General features: G+C 51.8%; 1 protein-coding gene across 1 annotated transcript in view; it reads left to right on the top strand.

Annotated features, from left to right (window-relative positions):
- LOC105477176 (SH2 domain containing adaptor protein B) overlaps nt 1-25,904 on the top strand; it is a 148,870-nt gene that overhangs the window by 94,832 nt on the left and 28,134 nt on the right. Inside the window, exons 4-5 of the mRNA XM_011733561.3 lie at nt 16,911-17,082; nt 24,269-24,388. Coding sequence (XP_011731863.3) covers nt 16,911-17,082; nt 24,269-24,388 — 292 coding nt within the window. The remainder of the gene's footprint in view (nt 1-16,910; nt 17,083-24,268; nt 24,389-25,904) is intronic.

Raw genomic sequence — 25,904 nt, 5'->3', positions numbered from 1 at the left:
AAAAGGTGATGTTTAGCAAGAGTTCATAACAACCTAGAGAAATGCTTATGTCTGTTGTTAAGAGATGAAAAGCCAGATGCCAAACAATGTTTAGGTGTCTGAGAGTTTAGGCATGTAAAAAGAGAGACAGTGAGTGACATTTAATTCCTACCACACTGACAGTCATAAAGGGAAACTTTTTATTTTTAATTTGTTTAAAATTTATTTTGCCTTAAATCTCCCCTTTTTTCATATATAACTAGACCCTTTCTCCCTTTCTAACCCCAAACAGTGAGGCCTCTACCCTACCCTTATCCCAGGCCCCTTAATTGCTGTTCTAGCCATTCCAACATAGATTACTCACAGTTCCTTGAATATAGCATGCACTGAGCAAATCCCTTTTTTCTAGCTAAAATGCCCTTCCCTGCCTGTCTTATCTGGAGCAATCCTATGCCTCCTTTGAGGTCCAGCTTAAACATTATCATCTCTCCAAGCCCTCCCTGGTACACAGCCATGCACCCCACAGGCTTCCTGCTGCCCCTATGGGTCTATCGAGTTTCCTGCATACATCACTGGGGGAACATTTCTCACACCACATCAGGGTTAGTTCTATTTTGGTCTCACCTGCCAGGCTGTGAGGTCCTCAAGAACAACCTGTCCCATCACCTTTCTGGAGCCCCAGCTCCTGACTGAGAGCCAAAGATAAGAGTCATCCTGTGACTGGGGGTCCTTAGTTGCCCCAGGCCTCTCCTGTGCATTTTACAGCCTCCTCTAGTCCCTTGAACCAAAGGAATCCAAGGCCTGTGCCCTGGGAATGGCTGATCAGGGGCTGTGCTTCTCTGGGCATGGGAGGAACTGGGGCCATCCAAGAGCTTACTCTTTGCAAACACGAGTTTGATTAAAGGGCTAAAAAGGCTCATGTGGCAACTTTCCCAGACACCCAGGGCCCACATTATAATGTAGCACCACAGGCAGGTGTGGGGTCTCACCCTCCCCTGGACTGACCACCTGTGGGCCTCTCAGGGGCTGCCCTTGCCTCTGACAGTCTAGTCTAGCCTGGCATCTTGATACTAAAAGTGTAGTCCCTGAACCAGCAGCATTGGCCTCACCGGAGCTGGTTAGAAATGCAGGGTCTCAAGTCCCATCCCAGGCCTACGAGTCAGAATCTGTTATAACAAGATCCCAGGTGATTTGAGAAAGTGAAAAGCAGTTCCCCTATTGGACATCATCTTTGAAAACTCTCAGGCCAGAACTTGCCCACTTCTGCCCAAAAGTGGTTTTAGAACTCCTGTACATTTAGTTGTTCACAAAGGATCATAAGGTCTCAGATGGAACTGTCTCAGAATGAGTTTCTGAGCCCACAAGCATCCGTTTTTGGCCTGGGTTTTGTGGCAGAGTTGCCATCACAGGTGTCACGGTCAGTCTGAGTTATTGGGCTATTGATAGAAGATAGACACAGAATCACATCCAGGTCTGTGTCTCATCCGGTCACTGGCCTCTGTGGGTCCTGCTCCAGGGCGGGTGCTGGCTGTGCGTTTCCCAAGCAGCTTTTGGCTCAGTTCTGCCTCCTGGGGCATAGAAGAAGGAGACCATCTCACTCAGGGGCTGGAGGGGTCCTATGGGCACCAGCCTTCTCTCCCCATGTCTGTGGACAGAGTCCATTGGGTGCTTCATTGGCAGGTGAGAAGCATCCTCACTGTTTCCTGTCGCTGGAGGGAAAGTGGAGAGGTGGGTGGGCCATCTCTCAGGTGGCGAGGACGAATTGAAGTAGCTCGGTTAGATTGCTGATGTGTTGCCACAGCCCCATGGGTAAGACCAGACGTGCAGCTGCCCGGGAATGACAGCAAGGACCCCCACCTGAGTCAGTGTTGTGTGTGCCTGTGAGAGTGTGCATCCACCCGCATGTGTGTGCATGTGTGTGCAAGTGTATGCACTCACACTTCAGTGAGTCGTTGGTGTGGTCAGTGAGTAAGGCAGCTTAGCTGGGCCCCATCCATAGCATAGTACCTGTCGGAAATGCCCTGTGCAGTTTTTTCTTGGCTTTTGGGAGCTCTCTGCACTGAGTCTTTGGAGCCTGGGATGCAGGATCTGTAGCTGGAGGAAGAGCTGTATGGGATGGAATTGGCTAGCCAAAATCATTACCCCCTCCTTTCACCCCTTATATTCGCTGATTGTGCAGATTTGGCCTGGGTTAAACTTGGGCTGGGAATGGGGTCAGTGCTTTCAAATTTCCAAAGGGTGGAGAGTATGGGGGACCCTTAAGGGACAGACCTGGGCCTGCCAAGTGGGAGTCACAGGGATTTAGGGCCCAGGTGAAGGGTAAGAATTTTGGTTAGACCTGAATGTGTGTAATGAGCTTCCCATCACTGGGGGTTTGCAAGCAGAAGCTTGAGCAAGGCAGGGCTGTGACAGAGGGTGTGTCCTGGGAGGTCAGTCTGCAACCAGCTCTGGGGACACATCCAGGCTTCATTCCATCAGAACCCCAGCATGCTGATCAGAGAGGGGGAGAGGGGAAGATGGCTGAATTATCTCCATCCATCTATGAAGCAAAAGTTCCTTGCAGCTTTCAAAGCACTGTCCCGAACTGCATTCATGAAAAGAGGCGCCTCTCAGACACTGCCTCAGCATTCTCCACCGGAGCGCCCTTCTTGGGCAGTGTTTCTGGAAGTCACCGCCTTCCTTCCCATCTCATCAGGCTGGAGCTGCCACCACGGAAGGCTCAGTTATCACTTCACAGCTGACACGAAAACAGCTCTTAGAGTGTGTGAGGTGGCCCCAACTTCTTAGGAATGAAAGTTTCCCCTTCTCTGAGAATGGCCGACATGGAATTTTATTAAGGATTCGGAGACTTGTTGGTGAGAAATACTTGGAGCTGTCCAAAGAGCAAACCCTGGGTGTTCGTTACCTGCTCTTCTCCAGGAAGCTGACTGGCCTCACCAGACCTCCACTCCCACTTGTGGGATCCCAATCCCCAGGACAGTGCCCAGTCAGGTTCCACCACTAGCTACTGGCTGCAGGGAGTGGACTGCAGCTCTGCCTCCACAGAGAAGTGGTGTGGCTTCCATCAGGCTGTCAGCCCCCTTCCCACCCGGCAGAGACCCCTGCCTTCCAGAGCAGGCTAGACTCTGTTCCTGGCCCACTTCGAATCATCCCAGGAGTCTTTACAGCAACCAACAAATTGCAAGGCTGGCAGGTGGGTCTAGAAATGGCCTTCTTGCTCTGTCCCCAACCCACCCCCGCCAGATACAACTCGGGCCCACACGAGGCCTATGTGACATCCCCTGCCCAATGTTGGGAAAGGGACAAGGAGCCTTGGATGATGTCATGATGTCTGGGGGTGGTGCAGGTTGGTGTGGCAGGTCTACCTGGTTGTCGGCCTTTGTGGCACAGATTGCAGGATGGACAAATGGAACCTGAGCAGAAAGTGGCCACGTAGGGAGGGGCCTACAGGCAGGGACCAAGGAGCTGGGGCGGATAGCCTGTAGAAGCAAACTCCGGTGGAGGTGGCATGGATTTGGTGTCTTCACACCTCTGAAGGACCAGTGTGAGGACTGGGAATGAACGTGTCCTGGGAGTCTCAGTTTCCCCACCTGGGAAGTGAGACCAGTAGTTCCCACTTCAGAAGGGTCTTCCTGAGACTTGATGGGTATCACATCAGGAAAGTACTGGCATCGTTGCTAGCACTTAGCACTTTCTGTGTGCATTGTCTCATTCAGTCCTCACAATCACTCTCTGGGAGGTTAGTTTCCTCCTTCTACAGATAAGGAAGCTAAGGTCCCATGAGAAGAAATAACTTGGCCGTGGGCCCAGCCCATGGCTGGTCAGCAGCAGAGCCGAACTTTGAACCTGTCAGCTCCAACTCCAGAGCCCCTGCCCTAACCCAGTCAAATGTCTGGCCTCCCTGGTACTACCCAAGGTGCTGCAGGAAATGTGATTGGAGCTCTCATCCTCCCACAGCCCTCAAGAAGTATCGCATGCCCTTCATCTCACTTGCACTAATTTCTGCCACATCTACACCAGGATATGTTACTCGGTGGTGGCTTCCCACCTGAAATGGTTCCAGCCAGGGTTTCTGTAAGGGACTGGATTCTGGAGGTTCATGCCTTCATTGTAGGGGAGCCAGCGCCATCCCATGGGTTGGTCATGTCCTGCCACCACTCAGCACAGAGAGGGGCCCACATACCATAGAGTCCCACTCTCCCTGTCCTTCTGGGGAAACTAAGGCTCAGAGTGGAGAAGGGAACAGCTGGAGACCTCATGGCAGAGCCAGTCAGGCCATACACAGAGGAATGACCAGCATTTCCTTTTAACCCAGTGGGTAAACGGCTATGTCTGTCATAATTTGCTCTTGTGTCTGAGAAGTAAGTAACTGCAGCTCTTGAGCTTGATGGAGGAGCCAGATGACAGGAGGGTGTGCGAAGGGCACCCCCCAGACCTTCTTGAGAAACTAAGTCATCTCATTTCGACTCACCCTCTGAAGCTTTGTCTCCATGAAAGTTACTCTTCAGGCAGTGTCCTGGGCTCAGTCAGGTCTGCCTTCCAGCAAAGATAAAAGACACATGACTCAAATCGTGCTCAGCATACTTATTTTGGGTACTTATCTGTCTTCCCTACTAGCTCCTTGGCAGATTTTAGAAGTTTAGGTCATGTTGGGACCCACGGGGCAATGGGTGGAGTCATACAGTCCCAAGTTCACATGCCAGCTCCACCCATCACTGCTTCAGGACCCGAGACGGACTGTTCAGTCTCCTTGAGCCTTAGTTTACTTATCTGTAAAATGGGGATGGTCACAACTTCTCATATTGGATCTCTGTGATGATTAAATAAAAACAAAAGATCTGAACGAAAAGACAAGGTAAGCCCTAAACGATCATGCATGTAAGAATTGGTTTTGGTATTCAGAGAGGGCTTGCTATATTACATAAAATTCAATTTAACATAGAAATCATGCTGCATAAAGAAGTACTTAGTGGCCACAGAGGACCTGTTGCCAAAGCTCATTCCCAGTAATGCTTGGCAGTGGGAAGCAGGGATGGTGTGGAAAGCGACACTTCTTCAGGAAACCCCATATCTCAATCCAGCAACAGTTCTAACGAGTCCCGTGGTTCTTCCATTCTTTACTCAGTCCCTCTGAGGATTAGGCCGCTGGCCCGCCTGGGTGGGAGAGGGTCCCCAGGGCCTTTCTCCGATCCACACCTTCCCTCTTCTAGGTCTGACATGTCTGTGGATTTCTTTTTTGCCTGGAGCAGTGAGTCTTAAACTTGCAGGCTTCAGAATCACCTGGAGGAAGTGTTATACAGATTGCTGGGGTTCCACCCCCAGGGTTCCTGATTCAGTAGATCCGGGGTGAGGCATGGGAATTTGCATTTCCAACAAGTTCCCAGGTGATGCTGATGCTGCCATCTGGGGACTCCACTTTGAGAACATAGAGTATATAGAGTACATGCTTTGTATTAGGTGTGGAGTTGGGGTAGAGTTAGGGAGGGGAGATCACCTCCTCCAGGAAGCCTTCCCTGGCACAACCAGTTCCTTCCCCTCTGTGCTCCTACTACACCCCGTACTGGAGTACACTGGTTTATTCTGAAATAGCTAGATACACACTAGACACTGTCAGCCTGTGGGGTGCCTACGCTGTGGTGTCACCCCTTAGGCAGCCTCCCTCTTGAGTTTTGACACCTTCAAAGCCTCATCAAGTGAGGCTAAAGGGAAAGTAAGGCCCCAGGTATGTCTATTTCCTAAACACCTGTGAATCATCTCAGAGCCAGCTCAACTAGCTAATTTAAAATAATCCCATTAAGGTAAGGAAGGATGGGGAGGAACCAGGGACAGGAAATTAACATTTATTGAGCAATAATTGTAATTCCAGCGTGGGTTAACCCTACAGAGCCTTGCAAGGTAGGGGTCACTTCATTGTTGTCACTCAAATGACGGTACTGAAGCTCAGAGAGTGTGAGCAGCTTGTCCACAGTCACACAGCTGTGAACTTGGGCCAGTCTGACTGCAGAGAACTTGTTCCACTGCTGTGTTGATATCCTGTGTGTGGCTGGGGTCAGGCTGGACATTCCCTTGCACACCAGTACAAGGCAGAAGCAGTTGCACCCATACCGTGTTGCCCTCGTGACTTGTCACCGTCCCCCACAAACACAGTCACTCTGAAGCTGGTTTAACGCCACCATTGTGTGTGTAGGACACTGCTCCACACCTGCTATTCCCACCAAGCTATGTGACTCATCTTCATGTGCTCAGAATAAACAGGGCCCCGGCATCTGCAGAGGATCCCTTGGAGAATCTTAAACCCGGCCGCCACCACCTGTCCTAGCCAGGAAAATGCTGTCTCTTCCAAACTGGCTCCCCTTAGGCTCCCATGATGCTTCCTGTCTCCTGTATAGCTTCCCAGAATGCCTTGAGCCTGTGAGGAAATTAACAATTGTGTTTGTACCAAATGCTTTTTGCTATGTAATGAGTAACAGTTGTAATTAATGTTTAACACGTGTGAACAGCAGGTCTGCCCAGGAAAGGGGGGTTTCAGTGAGAGAACTGGGATCACTTGCTTCCTTTGGCTAATGTGTTACTGAGGGACAGGTTTTTCCAGTTGGTTTTTCTATTTGATGTATGAATAAATTCATTTAGTAATCTAAAAAAAAAGGAGAGAAGAAAAACATCAATGTTTAATAGCTTTGTTTCGTCTGCTAATTACAATGATAGAAATATTCCTCCCAGTGCCTTTGTCTCCTCAGTGGAAAAAAAACAAAGAGTTGACAGAATACCTTTGCTCTTCTGTTTAGCAGCTCAGAGATCTTCATGTGGATGTGATTTTTAAATTCCCTGAGGTCGGAGACCCTGCCTGTCTTGTTCACACCTGTGATCTGTGCCTGGCCCACAGTGAGCCCTCAGATATTTGAGTAAATCAGGCCGGATGCAGTGGCTCATGCCTGTTATCCCACCACTTTGGGAGGCTGAGGCAGGTGGATCACCTGAGATCAGGAGTTCAAGACCAGCCTGGCCAATATGGTGAAACCCTGTCTCCACTTAAATCCAGGTCTCTACTTGAATCCAGGCCTCGTGAATCCCGGAGGCCCCTAACAAGTTCAGCATAAACCCTGTGTGTAGTGCAATACAGTCTCAAAAACAACCACGGTAACCACAGTGATACAACTATAAGTACTCACTGTGGCCCCAACTCTCAGTGCATAGTACCACCCCCACTGTACAGATGAGGAAACAGAGACAACTTGGCCCAGGTCATCCTGCCAGCAAGTGACAGCACAGGACTTTAAATCCAGATACCCCGGCCCCAAAATACAAAATTAGCCAGACATGGTGGCAGGTGCCTATAATCCCAGCTACTTGGGAGGCTGAGGCAGGAGAATCACTTGAACCCTGGAGGTGGAGGTTGCAGTGAGTCAAGATCATGCCACTCACTCCAGCCAGGGCAACAGAGCAAGACTCTGTCTCCAAAAAAAAAAAAAAAAAAAGATATTTGAGTAAATCGGGTCTCGGGAAAACCAACCCCGTGTTCTCTTAGGAGCAGTAGAATACCAATAAATCTCATGGCCTGCCCACACACAGACAGTGTGTTTTCATGTCTTTCTTGCATGCTGTATACCTGTCTCCTCGCTATGTGAGGCAGTGGGAAGGCATTTCTGAGTAGCCATTGACTGCTGTGGCTGCTACCTCTGGCCTCAACTCCCAGGGAGAAGTGGACAGCATGTCCCTGCCTGTCTGAGGATTGGCTGTGAATCCAGATGCCACATTGTGGACCTGGAGACTGGTGTGCTGGTCGGGTGCAGGCAACCCTGGCAAGCCATGTTTGTGGCCAGTACTTGGCCTGTCGCCCGACCACCACTCCCCATCTGTCCTGGCCTCCCTCACAGCCATCCACAATGGGCAGCAGAGAAACATGCACAGTGGGGCTGGGGCTTTGGGTCTTACAGACAGGGAGACTCATTCCCACAAATGCCCAGCCTGCTCCTTGCAGGTCTTTCAGCTCGTGGATGGGGAAAAAGTCACTTTCCCAGGCTCTAGGATTCTATATAAGTGTCTGTGGGTGTCTGCAGGTGAAAGTGTCAGGAGACATACTGTATCAGACGTGTGTAGGTTCCAGGTATGTTTGACAGATGGGCCTGGCCCAAAACTCAGGAAGGAACTCAGGCGCCGGGGCGAGGGGTATCTGGATTTAAAGTCCTGTGCTATCACTTGCTGGCGGGATGACCTGGGCCAAGTTGTCTCTGTTTCCTCATCTGTACAGTGGGGGTGGTACTATGCACTGAGAGTTGGGGCCACAGTGAGTACTCATAGTTGTATCACTGTGCTTACTGTGGTTGTTTTTGAGACTGTATTGCACTGCACACAGGGTTTGTGCTAAACTTGTTAGGGGCCTCTAGGATTCAGGAGACCTGGACTCAAGTCCAAGTTCACGTCTAGCTGTTGACTCTGGGTGAGTCAGTCCTTTTTCCAGCCCTCCATTTCCCATCTGCATAATGAGTTATGACAATAAATATGGCTTGCTTTGGCAGCCGTAGAGGCCTCTGCATTCGGGTTATTTCATCATCTTCATTGGGCTTTATCTTTGGATTTCCTGTAGCCAAGCAGCAGATCTTAGGGTGGGGTCCTTGCTCCCAGTAATAGCATTCATTTTTCTTCTGGGGATGTCACAAATAAGAGGACAAAGGCACGCCCCTTCTGCCAGGCCCGCTGTCCCCATCCCAGGCTTGGACATGTGTGTACGGCATTCCTGGAACCCAGGCAGCGTCCTGGCACCTGCCTCACAGCCTTCCCGCTTGCCTGCTTTGTGGTGAGTTGCTGGCTGCCTCCCTTCACAATGAGGACCTCTGTTCTCAAGCACCTCCCATCTTGAGTGGCAGCACAATGCCCTGAGGCCTGTGTGTGTCTTCCAGGCGAACACAGAGGCCTCTTGTTGGTGATCCTGGAAATACAAATCAAACATTTGCTGCGCCACTTGTCCTGCAGGTATCTGGAAGGAACCTACACTCACTGGGCAGGTGGGGTAAGTGGGTGAGCGAAACTCCCTCTTGAACTGGAGGGAAGAAGGGGCCTCACCTCTCTGGGCCTCGGTTGTGTCATCTATAAAATGGGAGTTCTCATACTTGTTTAGGAATTCTAATACTTGTTTTGCCGTGTGTTGGTGAGGGTCAGATGAGATGATACAGTACATTGTTTGGAAAGCTGAAACAGCAGAGGCCCACTGTCATGCAAACAGAGTTTCAGTCATCTACAGGTGTTAGTGCATTGTTGTGAAAGTTGATGGCATTTTCAGACTCCGGGGGTCATGTAGTCCATCCCACCTCCCATACCAATGCATAATCTCCCCTCCTTGCCCCTTTCTGGGGTTGCACAGCTCCCTGGTCAGCAGCCCCTCCACCCCAAGCTCTCCCCACTCTCACACACCTTTCCCCCTCACCAGCACCCTGGAGTCCCAGCCTAGCTGTCGGTGCTATGCAGGAACCCCTGCCGGGGACTGTGTGCAAGGCCCTGGGCACCTTGACTCTGCCTCTGTACTTTGTTTTTATAGAGTACTAGAACATTTGTGAACCAACACCAGGGCCAGAACAGCCTTCAAGCCCCTCCTGTCAGCCACATATAGTTTACAAATGTGGCCCATGTGCATTCCAGCTCATCCGCAGAGGGGCTAAGAAGCCTGTGGCAGTTGAGAGCTCCTTGCAAGTCAGTCTACACACAGTGCCTTGTTTTTCATCGTTCCAACCTTTATTGCCTCTGCTTAAAGGAAACTTCATCTTATACTGGAGAACTGAGAGGGTCATAGACTTCAGGCCAGAAAGAAGCAGCCAGACAGTCAGAACTTGGAGAACCATACCAGTCTCCTGGGTCCTGTTGCTCCATTCCAGTTCTCTTTGAATGACCCCCTATCCCCGGGAGTCACTGCCCACCCCCTTGGTCAGTGGTGAGGACAAGAGGATGTGTGGCAGACTGTCAACTCTTCTCTCACTGCACCTCCGCCGGGAAAGGCACTCCTGGGTGGGGGAGGCTGCCCAGGGCTGCAGTCCCAAAGCAGAGGGCTCAAGGGCTAGCGCTGGGACCCACTGCCTGTCATAGCAATCTGTTCCTATTGCCCTGGGCAAGTTACCTGACCATACCAGGCCTCACTTGTTAAAACATGGGCAATAATAGCACTGACTTCATAGGTTTGCCACAATGACTAGAGAAGAACACGGACTTTAAGTCCTCCATGGTGCCTGCCCATGAGCAGGAATCACTAAATAAAGAGTAAGCTAGGCCAGGCGTGGTGGCTCCTTCCTGTAATCCCAGTGTTTGGGGAGACTGAGGTAGGAGGATCACTTGAGGCCAGGAGTTCAAGACCAGCCTGGGTAAGATAGTGAGATGCCACCTCTACAAACTTAAAAAAAAAAAAAACTTAGCCCAGCATGGTAGCATGCACCTGTAGTCCCAACTGCTTGGGAGGCTGAGGCAGAAGGATGGCTTGAGCCCAAGAGTTCAAGGTTACATTGAGCTATGATCATGCCACTGCACTCCAGCCTGAGTGACAGAGCGAGACCCTGGCTCTTAAAAAAAAAAAAAAAAGATGAAGCCATTTTTCAAAATTGTTCCCAAAGTCACTTGAGGAGTGAGTCCAGCTCCTGAGTTTCCTTTGTTGGCTGATGAATAGAAGATAATCCTGTTGAGCAGGGTGCAGGTTCATTCCTTCAACAGATGTTGAGCATCCACTGTACATCAGGCACTGTTTTAGGTATTGGGATTTTAGCCTTGAACAAAACAGAATGAAATGCCCTGTCCTCCTAGAGCTTCTGACTCCAGAATTTCAGCAGGAGCCATAGAAAAAGAGGTGGTTTCTGATACAGGCATTGTTTCAGAGCATAGATGTGGCCGTGGGTCGGGGTTACCTGCTTATAGGGGGCCTGCCTGGACCTTGGTATGTCATCTATTACCTTCACGGTACAGGTATTGTCAGCCCTGGTTTGCTGATGAGGCAGCTAAGGCTCAAAGAAGTTTAAGAAACATGCCCCAAGTCACTCAGTAATGACAGAGACAGGATTCAAACCCAGGTCCTCCTGATTCCTAAGCTGTGAGTCGAGACACTGCAGCTCCTCCATTCCCTGGGTGGGTTTCAGCCATGGGCCATTCATTGGAGCTGGCTGCAGGTCAGCCATGGGGAGACTCCAAGGAGACTGAGGCACAAGGCCCCATCTCTGCGAAGTGTCCAGTTGTGAGAAGACACCTACATGCCTCAGTGTTACAGAGGCCAGTGCCAGGACAGTGGTGCAGACTTCGGCACTCAGAGGAGGAGAAAGGAATTCTACCTGGGGGTCTAGAGCAAAACCTACCTCAGGAAGTAATGTTGGAGCTGAGCTCTGAAGAATAGCTGGGATTTTTGCAGAGAAATAGTGAAGTAAAGGGATTCTAGAGGGTAGACTTAGCCAAAGCAAAGCCCTGAAGACAAAAAAGCAGATGATAGATCTGGGGACTGCCTGTCCTTTGTGACTGGAGCCTAAGGGTGGGTGTGGAACCCACAGGGGTTTTGTAGGGGAAGATGCATCATTACATCAAATTCAGAGGAACTTGAGCACCAGAATGAATTTGCCCTTTGCCCTGGGGCACTGGGGAGCCAGGGAGGGTTTGCAAGCCCAGGAGAGCTATGCTTTAGAGATCCATCAGCTTTTTGGAGTTTGCTCTCTGGCCAGCTCTGAACAGTGGACAGGACAGTGAAAAGAGATCCACCCCGAAGGAACACATTTATCTCATCCAAGCACCTTCTCCACATGAAACTTCTGTGAGTTAGGGGCAGACAAGAGACTGGAGAGGGCAAAGGAAAGTAAATCCCAGGCGCAGCACCCACAGCACCCAGGCTGACTGGGAAGGGTGGTGTGGATGCTCCCTGAACTACAGGAGATATACTGAGGGCTGGGAGCCACCGAGAGGGAGACGATGGTTCTCTGCAGGTGGGATCAGGGTAAGCTTTGTGGAGGAGGTGGCATTTGTGCCAGACCTTTTCTAGACATCATTCAGATGGAGCAGAAGGGCAGTAATTCTAGGCCTAGAAGTAGGAAGTGCACAGCAGGGAGGCTAGATGAGGCCCAGCTCCTGCCAGACCAGCAGCCCTCAGGTATTCTTGTGGGGAAGGAAGACCCAAAGGTGGGATGAGCCTGACCCTGCAGGCCTGCAGTCCTGGGCTCGACCCTCACCCTGCTATTTGGCCTTGAGACCCTGGAGGAGTTCCTCCTACCCTTCCTCTGAACCTCTGTTCCTCCCCTCTTACCCATGTGGCAGGGCCAGTAGGAGGGATAGAACTAAGCTAGGTGTCTTGGATCCTGTCTTCTGTTGGTAGCAGTGACCACACTTCAGGACTGATTGGTATAAAATCTGTAATACAAGCAAAAAGGGGACCAATCCAGATGGGAGGGCCAGGAAAGCTTCCTAGAAGCGGGGCACTTGAGCTGAGTCTCAAGGAATGAGTCCTGTCACCATGGCAGAACTTTTGGAAAGATATTGACCAGGCTCTCTCTCCCATCAGCCATGAGGATCTGGTCTCCATCATCGAAACCAAAGTCAGAAGCTTCAACCTGAGCCTCAACCTGCCCAGCTCTAAATCTCACTTTCCTCCTTCAGATTCCGACTTCCATTTTTAATTGCCCATAGGTGAAATTAATTAGGTTCTGTCATTCTAATGACTCACGGGGGTAGCATATTTTTTTCTCTAAATGCAGATATTCTTTTGAGGGATTGTGTCTTTATCTTTTGCAAAAAAAATTACTAAATTAAAAGAATTGCCATGTTAAATTGCAGATTAAGGAGAAACTTAATTAGAAGGAATGAGAGCAGTTGTGTTTGCAGCTTTTGTTCTTAACATTTTTTTTTCTTAGGCTGCCGAATCACTGCACTTGGAGTTCGTATATTTGTATTTTAGGTGAAATGATTTGCCTAATTAAGCCTGTCACTCATCACCACCTGTTCTCTCTAAGATATATGGCTATATTATTAAGCTTGCCAGCAAATGTATAAATTATTTCAGTGGGGAATTACAGTGTTGACTAGGATGTTACTAGTTTTTAATCCAATTTATCTGGTATGAAAACCAATTTTTTTCCCAATAAAGCAAAACAGCAGCTCATTAAGTTTCTTCATTTAATCACTTATTGAGCATCTGTTATGTTGCCAGTAACTGGGCTAGGCATGGGGGAAGGGGCACATGGTACAGCCCCACCCTCAGGGGGCTCACCGGGAGCCAGGAAGGACACGCAATTAGGGTGCTAAGATCAAGGCGAGTCTTGGGAGAGGTGAGGTCCAGGAAGTCTTCCTGAAATAGGTGACCTCTGGAGGGTAAGTGGAATGAGTCAGGTGAAGAGGTTGGTTGACCTGAGACTGGACAAGCAGCCGGGTCCTAGAGAACCTTTGGGGTTGTGCCGAAGAGCTTGGGCTCGCTCCACAATCATGTTCTGTGCTCCATGCCTCTGTATCAGGACATCGATTGTAGAGAATTATATTGGCAGAAATCCCCCAATCCTGATTTTAGCCGGTGGAGCCCCAGGATGTCAGGAGTGAAAGTGACTTATAATTCATCTGGTCCCTCGGTCTCCTGAGCCTGTGGCAAAACTAAGCCTAGAACCTCACTTGCCGCTTAGTCCCCTTCCTATGCCAGGCCACTCCGCTGCCTTTTGACACTGGCAGCCCCATGGGCCAGGATGCCTGCTGAGTTGTATCCTCTCTATTCCTAACAACCAGAAAATTAGCAGCAGGGAGGTATCGTGGAGAAGTACAGGCTGGTCCCATGCTCCCTGACCATATCCCCTTCTGTGCCCATCCCAGCGGGGAATATCACCCTCCCCCAAGCCAGAAATCTGGGCATCACACAGCAGTCATCCCAGGCTCACTCCCACAAGTAGTTAAGCTCCTACATCCCTGCCGTCATTGAGGGGGTCAGCCTCCATCACCTTTCCCTGACTGTTCTTCCCGTCTTCAGGATTGACCCCAAACCCACCCTCCACCAGCACTCAGAGAGGTCTCTAAAGCCCATTCTCTGATTATCCCCATCCATAGTCCAAGCTCTTTAGAAAGGGTCTCCAGGATGACGTGGCCCCAATGGGATGTCTATCCATCCCCAGTCCTCTCCCCTGCCCAAGGTCACCCATGGAGGGCTCTGCAAAGTAGGGGCTCGGGTAAGAACCTGCTTCACCTCTTTCCTTCTCCCAACCTCCTGTCCAAGACCATATGTCCCATGATTTGTTGCCATGAGGGTGCTCTCATTCAGCCGGAACCCCAGTGGGAGATCCAGGCTACTGGAAGTCCAGGGAGGGGTAGATGCCAGTAGTATGTGTGTGCTAGGGCCCCAGCTCCAGGTTTTAGCCCACCACCACAAAAGCCCCCTTATCAGCTGATGGGAAAGGGCCTTCTCACTCTCCAGCCCCAGGACCTGTCCCCTGGGAAGGCCTTGAGGTCATTCCTGTCTGTGTGTGGTTGGACACAGGACGGAACTGCGGCCAGAAGGAAGGTCAGGAACCCCTAGCAAGTCCTCGCTCTGCCCGCTCTCCACGCCACCCACCCTGGCATCACGGAGCTGTAGGTGTCTCTAAGGCGTGGCCTCCATGCTGCTTTCCTGGAGTCTTAATTAGGGCCTTTGGTGAGTCTTCCTCTCATGGGTAAGGCCAGCCCATCCTTCTAGTGCTTAGGTAAACAGCCTGTGGTCACCCGTAGTCCTCCTCCTCTCACACTGCACTTTGCATGCACAGGCAAGTCCTGTCATCTCTGCCTGCAGAATGTGGCCAGATCTGACCACTGGCGGGCACTGCCTCACTGCCCTCCTGTGTGCTCTCTGTCCCTCTAATTAGCCAACTGTACTTTTTAGAGCAGTTTTAGGTTCACAGCAAAATCAGACAGAGTCCAGAGTGTTCCCACATACCCCTTGCCTCCTTCTCTTTTGAGCACAGCAATCATGTAAGGAAGCGCCCGGTCAGAACGGCTCTCCACGTCTCTCAGAACAAAGCCAGAGTCCTTCCTAAGACCGGGAAGCCCGGCTTCCTTCCCAACTCCCTTCCAGACACTCTGGGTCATTTTGTGTCTCACTCTAGGCACAGTCCCACTCCAGGGCCCTTCACTTGCTCTTCCTTCTGCCTGGAGTGTCCTTCCTACAGATGTTTCTCCCTCGCTTCAGGTATTTATTCAGATGTCACCTTTGGAGAGGGCTTTCCTGCCCTGCTGTATTTTTCTCAGTGGCACTTGTCACCAGCCGTTGATATGCAGATTGATTTATTGCTTGTCTCTCCTCACGAGGCCCCTGCGCTCCATAAGGCAGGGATCCTTGTCTCTTGCGCCTACCGCTATTTTCCCGGCCTTGAACTGTGCCTAGTACATGTGGATGAGTGGTTAGGAGCGTCATCGCAGGTGGACTACCTGCCGGTGTCACTGCTGGGTAGCAGGCTGACCACACGCTCGGCACAGTCCTGAAAGTGGGTGGGTCCGGTGTCTCTGGAGCCTTCTGTTGGCAAGAGCCTCCCTTCCCACTGTTTTCCAAAATGGTTAATGGAGAAAGAGTGTCTTAGAGGGACAGAAATGCCCCATAGTCCCTGATAGGGAAGATGGTTCAGTAGCTGAGATGTAGAACAGGTTCATCACACTCCTCGCTTTCAGCAGACAGCACGTTTCCCCGCTGGCGCTGAGGTTTCTCCAGGTCCTCCTGTGAGCATGGGGGTTGATTGCCGTGTGTCTGGCCGGGCTTGGAGGATAGCTTGCCACAATCATGCTTGCTAATTAGAGGAGAGGTTTATGCCTTTGTGTGGCACAGCCAGGGACATGTTTGTGGGCCTGCAGCTGGCCTCAGCTTCAGGAACCTTCTTCTGCAGGCTCTGGCCTCGTTTCTTAGGCACCCTCTGTGTGTCAGGTCCTGGAGTATCCTCCCTTCTGACCTTCACAGCAGCCTGGTGGGACAAGAAACAGGGACTCGAAGAGGTTCAGTAGCGTAGCCGAGGCTTGCAGCTAATCACTGACAGGCTTAGGAGAGGAACTCAGGTTGGTTCAGTTGCTTCTATGAGGTGCCTAGTACTGTGTGTGCATTGAGCAGACACGATAAGTGTGATTTATAATAACAGACTGCGTTCCAGGCACACTACTAAGATTTATAGGTGTGTCACCGGCTTGAATCCCCATGGGATGGGTGCTGTCATTATCCCTGTTTTTCAGAGAAGGAAACAGGCCCATCTGGATAACTGGCAAGGTGGACTACTGGTCTCCAGGAACCCTCTGGCAACTCTAGTTTTAGCTCAGTGCTTTCTGTTCTTTGTGGTGTCTCCAGGGTCTTCCTCAAGGAGCATCCTCCCCCAGCCTCTGGGAGTGAACGATGCTCCCACAGGCCCAGGGCGGGGAGAAGAGCATGTGAATGGCCCTTCCTGTGCTTTAGGCACTGCTTCAGCCTCACCTGGGCCCTGGATCCTGGACCCATGCAGGGGATCTGAATACAGGGGATGTAGTATGACCCCCAAGTGGCACTCTGTAGGAGTATCCCAGGGAAAGGGACAGATGTGGCCAGTATGGCCTGAGGTGGGATGAGAGGAGGAGAGGAGCCACTTGGAGGCAGATTTTTGGCCCAATACAAGAAACAGCCTTTTCCCCTGAGAACTGTCCTGAGGACAGAGCTCCCCCAAGGCAGTGCCATGCCCCACTGCTGGAGGCCGCAGAGAGGCTCCTGTGGGGGTAAGGCTGAGCTCAGTGGCCTCCGGAGGCTCAACCAGCCCCTCACATGCCCCATTGGGCTGTGACCACGTGGGTGTCCTGTCTTAGGAAGCCAAAATCTTTTGTGCCATGTTATTTCTTTGCTTGAAACCCTTCCTCCTGCAAGTCGTAAAGTGCCAAATAGAGCAACTGAACGTTACCCTTCTGTGCATCACAGTAGCTCCCTGGGCTGAGCTCTGCTAACCCTGCACTTTCTCTCTCTCCCCTCCCCACAGCACAGTTTAATGGCAACGAGAAGCGGCAGTCATCCCCCTCGCCTTCGCGGGACCGGCGGCGCCAGCTTCGTGCCCCTGGAGGGGGCTTTAAGCCTATCAAACATGGGAGCCCCGAGTTCTGCGGGATCCTAGGAGAAAGGGTGGATCCTGCTGTTCCCCTGGAGAAGCAAATGTAAGTTCTGAGGGAGCAAAGCCCCACCTCACCTCCCAGTTCACCTAGTTTTTGCCCTCTCTTTTCATGTCATCTTCTTTTAAAAATCCATAGATTGGGCCAGGTGTGGTGGCTCACACCTGTAATCCCAGCACTTTGGGAGGCCGAGGTGGGTGGATCACTTGCCTCGGAGTTCAAGGCCAGCCTGGCCAACATAGTGAGACCCTGTCTCTACAAGAAAAAAGAAAAAAAAAAATACAAAAATTAGCCAGGTATGATGGCATACACCTATAGTTCCAGCTACTTGGGAGGCTGAGGCAGGAGATTCAGTTGAGGCCAGGAGGTTGAGGCTGTGGTGAGCTGTGATCACACTACTGCAATCAAGCCTGGGCCACAGAGCGAGACCCTGTCTCAAAAAAAAAAAAAAAAAAAAAAAAAAATTCCCAAACTGAGACATGCTAGAACTCCAGGGGCCTTCTAGTCTGCCCCTACCTCCCCCTCCGTGTACACATGGGCAGGCTGAGGCTCTTGGAAGGTCGAGGCTCCCACCCAGCCAGTGGTAGGCCCAGGATTAGAACACATACCTCCTGGCTTCTAGCCCTGAACTTACGCTGTCCACACTATGTGGCCACCCTTACCTTCAATGGCAGGAGGGACAGCAAAAAAGAGTCTACAGGGTGCACTCCTCCTTTTCACATCCTAGTTTCTCATTTCATCATGCAGCAAATAAATTCTTGGAAAAACGAAATATAAACTAAATCCTTTCCCCTAAGTGTAAAACTGCGTGTAAATTAGATTTGTTTTCTAGCTACAGTCGTGTTCTTGCTCCATGTCTGCTTGATACTGTTAGAGTTGGGCAAGGCCTTTCCACTCCTGATGCAGGTTTTCTCAGCCCCTTTGCCCAGAGGTTTCTCACCTCCAGTCAGTGGCCAAGTCCCATCCATGCTGCCCCCAAGGTCCGACATCCCTTTCTGTCCTTGCTGCCCCCAGCACTGTGCAGGGGGCAAAGCCCTTTATTGCCCCTCCCCTTGGCCATGGTTATCATCTCGTTGCTGTGCCAAATCATCCCTGGGTGCAGGTTCCTGCTCTGTTCTGAAACCTTCAGTGGCTCCACGTTACCCCCAGGATAAATGAATAGCCTGCCATTCATTCTGTGAATTGTCCCCAAACTATGTTTTCAGTTTCTAACCGTGCCTCATACCTGGATTAGAATGAGCTTCTCCAGGAACTTGACAAAGCAGGTGCAGGACTTGCGCTGGTGTCCTCAGGTGTCTTGTCTGCTTAAACAAGAAAATGTACAGTAAAGGGTTGTTAGCCCATTGCCTAGATGAGAACATCAGAACCCAGAGTGGTGCAGAGCCTTGGCAAGGACTCATGGCTCAGAGTGCCCCCAACCTCGTGACCCAGTCCCTACCCTCTCCCCTCCTCTGTCCTCCACTTACTCTTTGCTCTTCCCACCCTTTGAGTAGGCACACATAAGGCCACAAGAGTCACTGACACCACGCACAGTTCGTGAGCCCTCCCTGGTGTGTGTCATGTACTGTGTTTGTCTTGGCCCGGGGATTCTGGTCTTGGCATGGCCAGCAGGGCATCCCCTCACAGGAAATTCTCACTCGGTGAGCAGGATGCAGGGTTTTCCGAATGACGTCATATGCCGCCCTTTTAAGCAAGTGCTGTCACCTCTGGAGGCTTCTGCCACCTTTGTGAGTGCTCCACTCCTGCGGTACAGGGCGCATGGGCGGGGGGTGGGGGCTGGGGGGTGCTCCTAGCCAGTGCTGTGAATCATGTCTCACAGCTGTGCAGATCATCTGGCAGGTTTTGCTTATTTCTGATCAAACTGTGTACTTTTAATCAACAAACTGTGACCCACAGATGTTCGGCGTGCGTCCTGACCAGCCGTGGCCAGGTCTGCCTGGGTCAGTCTGGGCCCAGCCTGCCCTCTCCCATCCCCGGACTCAGCCTTCATCGCAAGACGGGGGGAGTTGGGCTGCCTTTCCTTTCCCATTCCCGCTTCATGAGGCCCCCAGCCAAGTCCAGCGTCATGACTGGCTTTTCCTCCCCCATCGTCTCATCTCTCCACGATTAACTCCCCAAGATGAGTCAGAAGTCCTGACTCATCACCCAAGGGGTGTGCTTAAGGTAAAATCCCACTTTGGATAGAGCCTGATGACCCCACTAAAGAGGATCACCTCGTCCCCCGCTGGACTGATGCTGCTCTAGAGTTCAGGAGGCGCCTTCCGGTCTGAACCTCTCCTCCACCCTAGCACAGAGGGAGGTAGGAGGGGAGACCGAGGCACTGGGGGTATGCCCCGGGTCACACGGGGTGGCCGTGGATGGGCAGGCACACATCTGCCTAGGTGCCCATACCACCTGCCTCGCCTCCTGGGACAGCAGAAAGGCTGCTCCAGTGCTCAGGGTCTGTCCCCACTGCCTCCTGGAGGCAGCCCCACACACACCCCTCTTCCTTCCTCCATCATTACCATCAGTGTATAAACATGTTCCAGTAACAAACTTTGCCAACATAAGTTAAAAAAAAAAAAAAAAAACCTTGACCCAACATTCCTCTCTAGGTACTGCGCCTGCTGAGAACAGAAACTCCATGAGGGCAGGAACTTGTCTAAGTCACCACTGCATCCCCTGTGCCCAGAACAGTGCCCAGCACATAACAGGTGTTGAATAAATAGCTGTTGCATGAATGAACAGTATCCAAAGAGCTGCCAGCACTTCTCCCCACTCTGTCACCTCCCCTTCTCTCTCACCCACCACAACCAGCCTGGGTCCCCAGACGACCCCCTCTGTCCTCCATGGCAGTCACCACAGTTGACCACTCTCCTTCTGGGCCTCTGGGCCTGGCGCTCCTCCTGCCTCCGTGGCCACTCTTCCATCTCCTCTGCTGGCTCCTTGCCTCTTCTTGACCTGAAGGTCCGACTTTGCAGGGCTCAGTCTCCAACTACGTGCTCTCCCTGGGTTGTCTCTCCCAGGATCCTGGTGGTGACTCACAGATGCATAGCACCAGCCCACACCTCTCCCAGAGCTCCTGACTCCTATGTCCAGTTGCTTCCTGGCATCTCCATTTGGCTGACAAGTGGGCGTCTCAAACTTCACATGTTCAAAACTGGCTTCTGATGTTCTCCTCAAAACTTGCACCTCCCCCAGCTTCCACACCTCCATAAACACATCTAACTAGGTGTCACATCTAACTAGGTGTGGCTCAAGCCACAAACCCGGCATCATCGTAATTCCTTTTTTTGCCGGACACCAGCATCTGTTGCTTTACCAAATTCTGCCAGTGTTCCCTCCAAAGGACGACCAGAATCCATCATTCCTCCACCTCCGCAGCCACCTGCCATGTGAACTACTGCACTAGCATCCTGACTTGTCTTCTCTGACCCCTCCTCAGGCCAAGCTGACTGACCGTCTGTAAGATTTCCCAGGGCAAACATCTCTTAAGACTCTTACTGCTGAGGATGAAATCAAACTTCTCCTCTTGGGCACAAGAACTGGGCCCACCTCCTGCCCGCTGCTCACAGTGCCTGGGCTGTTCTTGCCGCCTTTCTGCTCTGTGAGCACCAAGCGCATTCCTACCTCAGGACTTTTGCACTTGCTGCCTTTTTTGCAGAGAAGATGTTTTCTTTAGCTCTTCACAATTGGCTCCTTCTCATGTTCTCAGGCCACATGTCATCTCCTCAGGGGCCTCCCCTGTCTATTCATTTCTAAGCAGGCATCTCACCCAACCCTAGTCACTGCCTTATCGTAACCCGAGGATGCCTGCATAGCCCTCGTCACTATCTGGAATTGTTTCCTGTATCTCTCTGTTGACTCTCTCTCTCCCTCCGTCAGCCCCGTGAGATCAAGGATATGGTGAGTAGTGAGTAAATACTGGATGAGCTCATGGGTATTGGCTGGGGTGAGGGACGAAAGTTGAGTCTCCCTAATCCCCCTGGTTCTGACCTGACTGGCCAACCCCATGAGGTCCAGCCCATCCCTGAGATGACCTCCTGCCTGGATTCTCTTTCCAGGTGAAGCAAGGCCTACGTGGGCCCAACAGTTGGCCATAGCCCCCCACAGGATCGCCCAGCCCAGCCTGACTCCTGGTCTCCAGCCTCCTGCTGACAGGCTGGCCAGTGCCGGCCTGGCCTCCAGATCCAGCACCCTCTGCTCCTTCTCTCCTTTGTTCTTCAGCCCCTTGTCCCCTGCCCTTGCCTCTGTGTGGAGCGGTTGGGGAAGGGACTGGTAGCTTATCGTGTTAACCACCCGGATTCCCCTTAACAAGAATCCAGAGGCCATGCCCCCCCTCAGAGCAGGGCTTGCTCCTGAGCTCAGGGAGGGTGGACGGCAGGCAGCACCTCCCCAGGGACCACTTCTAGGCCTTTCCCTGAGGACGGCTCAGCTTCAAATGGCTGGGACTTGTTTTTCTAATAAAACGTTTTTGTCCATTCACTGAGGGTGTGTTACACAGTGAAATCTCCCAGAGGACAGCCTTCCCAAACCTGTTAACTCCTACTTCTGAAGTCAGTGCTGTTTGTGTTCCTCCTGATTACAGCCATGTAGCCTTTCTAAAGCATAACATGGGCCTTCATGTCTCAGGAAATGTTTTACTTGTGGTGTTTTAATTGTGGCAACCCATGCATCCCCCAACTTCACATTCCTCTTTACATATTTCTCTGTACCTTTAGAAAGAATGGGGTCTATGGTCTGCATGCTCTTCCTGCCTTCTCCCCTAGAAGGTCTCCCCTCCGGATGTCCAGCTTGGTGGCCACCGCCTGGACCATCCACCGCTTGGCCACATTCCCACTGGACAAGGACACTCACATTTACTCTCCAGTCCTTGACTTTAAAGTTGATTTTTTCTCTTAGGGTTTTAATTTTGCTGTGGCGACTGCTACTAACTGTTGAGCTCTGCCTTGTGAGTGGGGGGAATTGCACGGGGATGGGCGGTGTGGGTTTTTCTCTGAGGAGAATGTCAGTGCTGGAACTCTCAGGGGCACGGTTTGCAGGACACTCTGAGACAGGCACCGGGAGGCAGCATCCCCACTTGCACCTGGAAATGTAAAATGCAGCCTCTGGATGGGCAGGGGCCTGCAACCATTGTAGATGGGGATGTCACCACGTGGTCTGTGAGGGCAGTCTCTTTCTACTAATGCTGCAGCTGCCGTCGGTTAAGACTCGCCCCACATCAGGCTCTACGTTAGCCCTTCCTGTGGGGCCACTTGTTACATTCTCACAACCCAAGAGAGGTTGGCATGATCCTCCCGTAATAGAAGCCACCTGGTCAGCGGCTTGCCTGGCCAGTGGGCAGCAGAGCCACCATTTGGAGCAGCATCCTTGTCTCTGTGGACAAAGCACACTCCAGCCATGGTAATGCTCAGTGCCTCTGCCTCTCGTGGCTGAGTCTCACCCCCTCCACTGCCCCACAGAGACCATCATGTAAACAGGAATGTATTTTGAGTGTGTCCACTCATGGGCAATGAAGATCTTTATTCTTGCCCTGCAATTTTACTGTCAGCTCTTCCAGTCGTGAAAATCAGTGAGCCAGGCGTGGTGGTGCGTGCCTATAGTCCCACTACTTGGGAGGCCGAAGCAGGGGGATCCTTTGAGCTCAGGAGTTTAAGGCTGCAGTGAGCCATGATCACACCACTGCACTGCAGTCAGGGCAACAGAGTGAAAACCTGTCTCTAAAAACCAAAAAAAAAAAAAAAAAAAAGACACACACACAAAAAGAAAATCAGGCCAGATGTAATGACTCACTCCTGTAATCCTGGCACTTTGGGAGGTGAGGTGGGAGGGTCACTTGAGCTCAGGAATCCGAGATTAGCCTGGGCAACATAGTGAGACCCTGTCTCTAGAAAAGATTTTAAAATAGCCAGGTGTGGTGGCACGCACCTGTAATCCCAGCTACTCTGGAGGCTGAGGCGGGAGGATTGCTTGAGCCCTGGAGTTTGAGGCAGCAGTGAACTGTGATCGCACCACGGCACTCCAGCCTGGGTGACAGGATGAGACCCTGTCTCAAAAAAAAAGAAAGAAAATTATTGCGCCCATTTCCTCCTCTGATGGGAGATGGGGGATGAGTCGGGCCCTCTGCATGGCACTCCTCTCCTCAGATTCTGCCGCCTGCCCTCCTCTGGCATGTTGGGTGTCTGGGAGCAGTAATGCTGGGATTCCCACATGCTCAAGTGGCGCTAGAGCCATCTGGCAGGAGCACGGACAACTACCTCACTGCCCACCATCCGTGTCGCTGCACACATCCCTGAGTCAGAGCGTGGCCCTCCCGTCAGCACCCTCTGATGGTTTCCCTGTTGCTCAAACAGAGAAAAGCCCCTGCTGCAGCCCCATTTCCAGACCTCTTGCCCACCCTTTCCCCTTGCTGCCTCTGTCTGTCCATGCTGGCCCCTGGCTGTTTCCAGAGCACTCTAGGCAGTTTTCTGCCTTGGCCTTCGCTGCTGATTTGTCTACCAAGAAAGCTCCTCTCTGGCTTCCCTCCTCCCCTCCTGCAGGTCTACACGGAAATGTCACTTTTTTTCTTCTTTTTTTTCTTTCCTTTTTCTTTTTTCTTTTTTTTTTTTTTTGAGACAGTCTTGCTCTGTCTTCCAGGCTGGAGTGCATTAGTGTGATCTAAACTCACCGCAACCTCTGCCTCCCAGGTTCAAGTGATTCTCCAGGCTCAGCCTCCTAAGTAAGGGGGATTACAGGTGCCCACCACCACGCCCGGCTAATTTATGTATTTTCAGTAGAGATGGGGTTTCGCCATGTTAGCCAGGCTGGTTTTGAACTCCTGACCTCAGGTGATCCACCCGCCTCGGCCTCCCAAAGTGCTGAGATTACAGGCATGAGCCACTGCACCTTGAAAAGGCTTCCCTGGCCACCCTGCCTGAAATAGTCCCCCACTAGCCCCCAGCCACATGACCCTATGCCACTTCATCTCCATGGTGCCTGTCCTCACACTGTGTGCTCTGTGATGACTTGAGTGTCTGTGGCCTGACTCCCTGCACCAGAGCGTAAGCTTCCCGTGAAAAGAGACTGGGTTTTGTTTGCTGTGCTCTCCCCAGGACCCGGCAGCAGCAGGCGGGCAGTGGATACCCACGGAATGAACCAGTGCATGCCTGCTTGTGGAGGGAGGCTCCCTGCGGGTGCTGAGCCTCCCAAGGCAGGTTAGGGCCATGGGAATCCCATCGTGCTGGGCTCTGACTGCTCTCTGCCCTCTCCACAGATGGTATCATGGAGCCATCAGCAGAGGAGACGCTGAGAACCTGCTTCGACTCTGCAAGGAGTGTAGCTACCTTGTCCGGAACAGCCAGACCAGCAAGCATGACTACTCCCTCTCCCTGAGGTGAGTGCCGCCCCGAGCACCCCCAGCCCTCCTCGGCAGCCTCCGCGAGCACGGCTGGTCACTGTGCCTGTGGTGGAAAGACCCGCCAGTGTCCCCTGGGAAACTTGCCAGCACACGTTATTTCAAGCCTGGGTTTTTCGATTTGATCCTATTCTCCTGGGATACAGAGGAGTTTTTATGTTTGCCGTTGCTGTCCTCCCAGAAGACGAGGGGCCTTTTCCTAGGATTTTATATTAACTATCCGAGAATAGCTTTCACATCTGCTGTGAGGCGGGGTGGTACGAAGCTCCTAGCATGCCTCATCCCTCTCTCAGAGCCCACGACGGTCCTTTCATTTTTTTGAGGAACATATTGTCCCCAGTTTGCAGATGAGTAAACAGGCTCACGGAGGGGGGTGTGACTGGCCCAAGTGGCTGGGCCAAGACTTGTGACCAGCCCGTAACTCTCTGCCGCTGTGAGCATGACCCTTTCCTAGTGCTCTGGCTTGCAGTTTGGGTGGGCCTGAGTTTGGGTTCGCGCAAAGTCTAGGAGGAGCGCCGGGAAGAGCTGGTATTACTGCCTGTGGCAGCTTTGGAAACTCTCAGATCTTTCTGACCTGTGAGGCTTTTCTGTCAGGATGGGCAGGTCCAGAAATAAGAAAAGGGTGTTTTAGTTGGGTGCTGTTGCTGGATGGGACCCAAAATAATGTCTAAACCCATTTTGCAGAAAAACTGAGGCCCAGAGAAAGGACAGATTTGCCAAGGACACATAGAGAGCTGGTGACATAATTGGGGTGTAAACCCAGGCTCTTCAGCCAGCACAGACCCACAGACCCCCCAGAAGCAGTGAAGCCCTCTGCCTGGCATCCTCTCTGTCCCACTTACCACTGTTAGAGGCCATGGGAGGGAGAGCAGGCCTGCGGGGACACGGCTGTCAGGAGAGCCCACACACATGCCGGCCATGTAGACAGAGGATTCAGTAAAACCAAGGAAGGTGAAACTGGCCTGTGTTCTCTGCTGATGACTGACTCTTCCCCCCGCATTTTCTGGGCTTTGCCCTGAAAGGGACAATGACAAACTGCAGAGTCAGGAGGGCGGCAGGCACGGGCAGAGGCGGGCAGGGCATGGCACACAGGCTTTGGGAGTCCACCTAGAGAAGAGAGAGCATGTGGACACGGGGTGGGGACCATGCGTCTCTCTAGGACTGTCAGGGCAGAGGGAACCAATGAGCAGATTAGGGACTTCTGGGCAGATGATGGATAGACAGATTCCAGCTCTGCAAGAGGAAGAACTTCCTAACAGCCAGAGCAGATCAAGAATTAGAGCTACCCAAGCGGCCTCGAGGTAGTGAGCCTGTCATCACTGGGGGAAGAAGACCAAAGGCTGGACCACCGCCTAAACAGAGAGGATGCAGAGGGAACTTCTAGCCAGTGGGTAGGGCACTCCAGACAAACAAGAGAGAGGTACTTTGCTCTTCTCCAGGCTGCTGGTGCCTGCGTAATTCATTGTCTGCCATCAGACCTGGTGACTGAAAGAAT

Source organism: Macaca nemestrina, chromosome 14 (assembly GCF_043159975.1).
Source record: "Macaca nemestrina isolate mMacNem1 chromosome 14, mMacNem.hap1, whole genome shotgun sequence".
In the NCBI taxonomy this organism is placed as follows: domain Eukaryota; kingdom Metazoa; phylum Chordata; class Mammalia; order Primates; family Cercopithecidae; genus Macaca; species Macaca nemestrina.
Note: the sequence above shows the minus strand (reverse complement) of the source record. Positions and strands in the feature narration are given on the sequence as shown.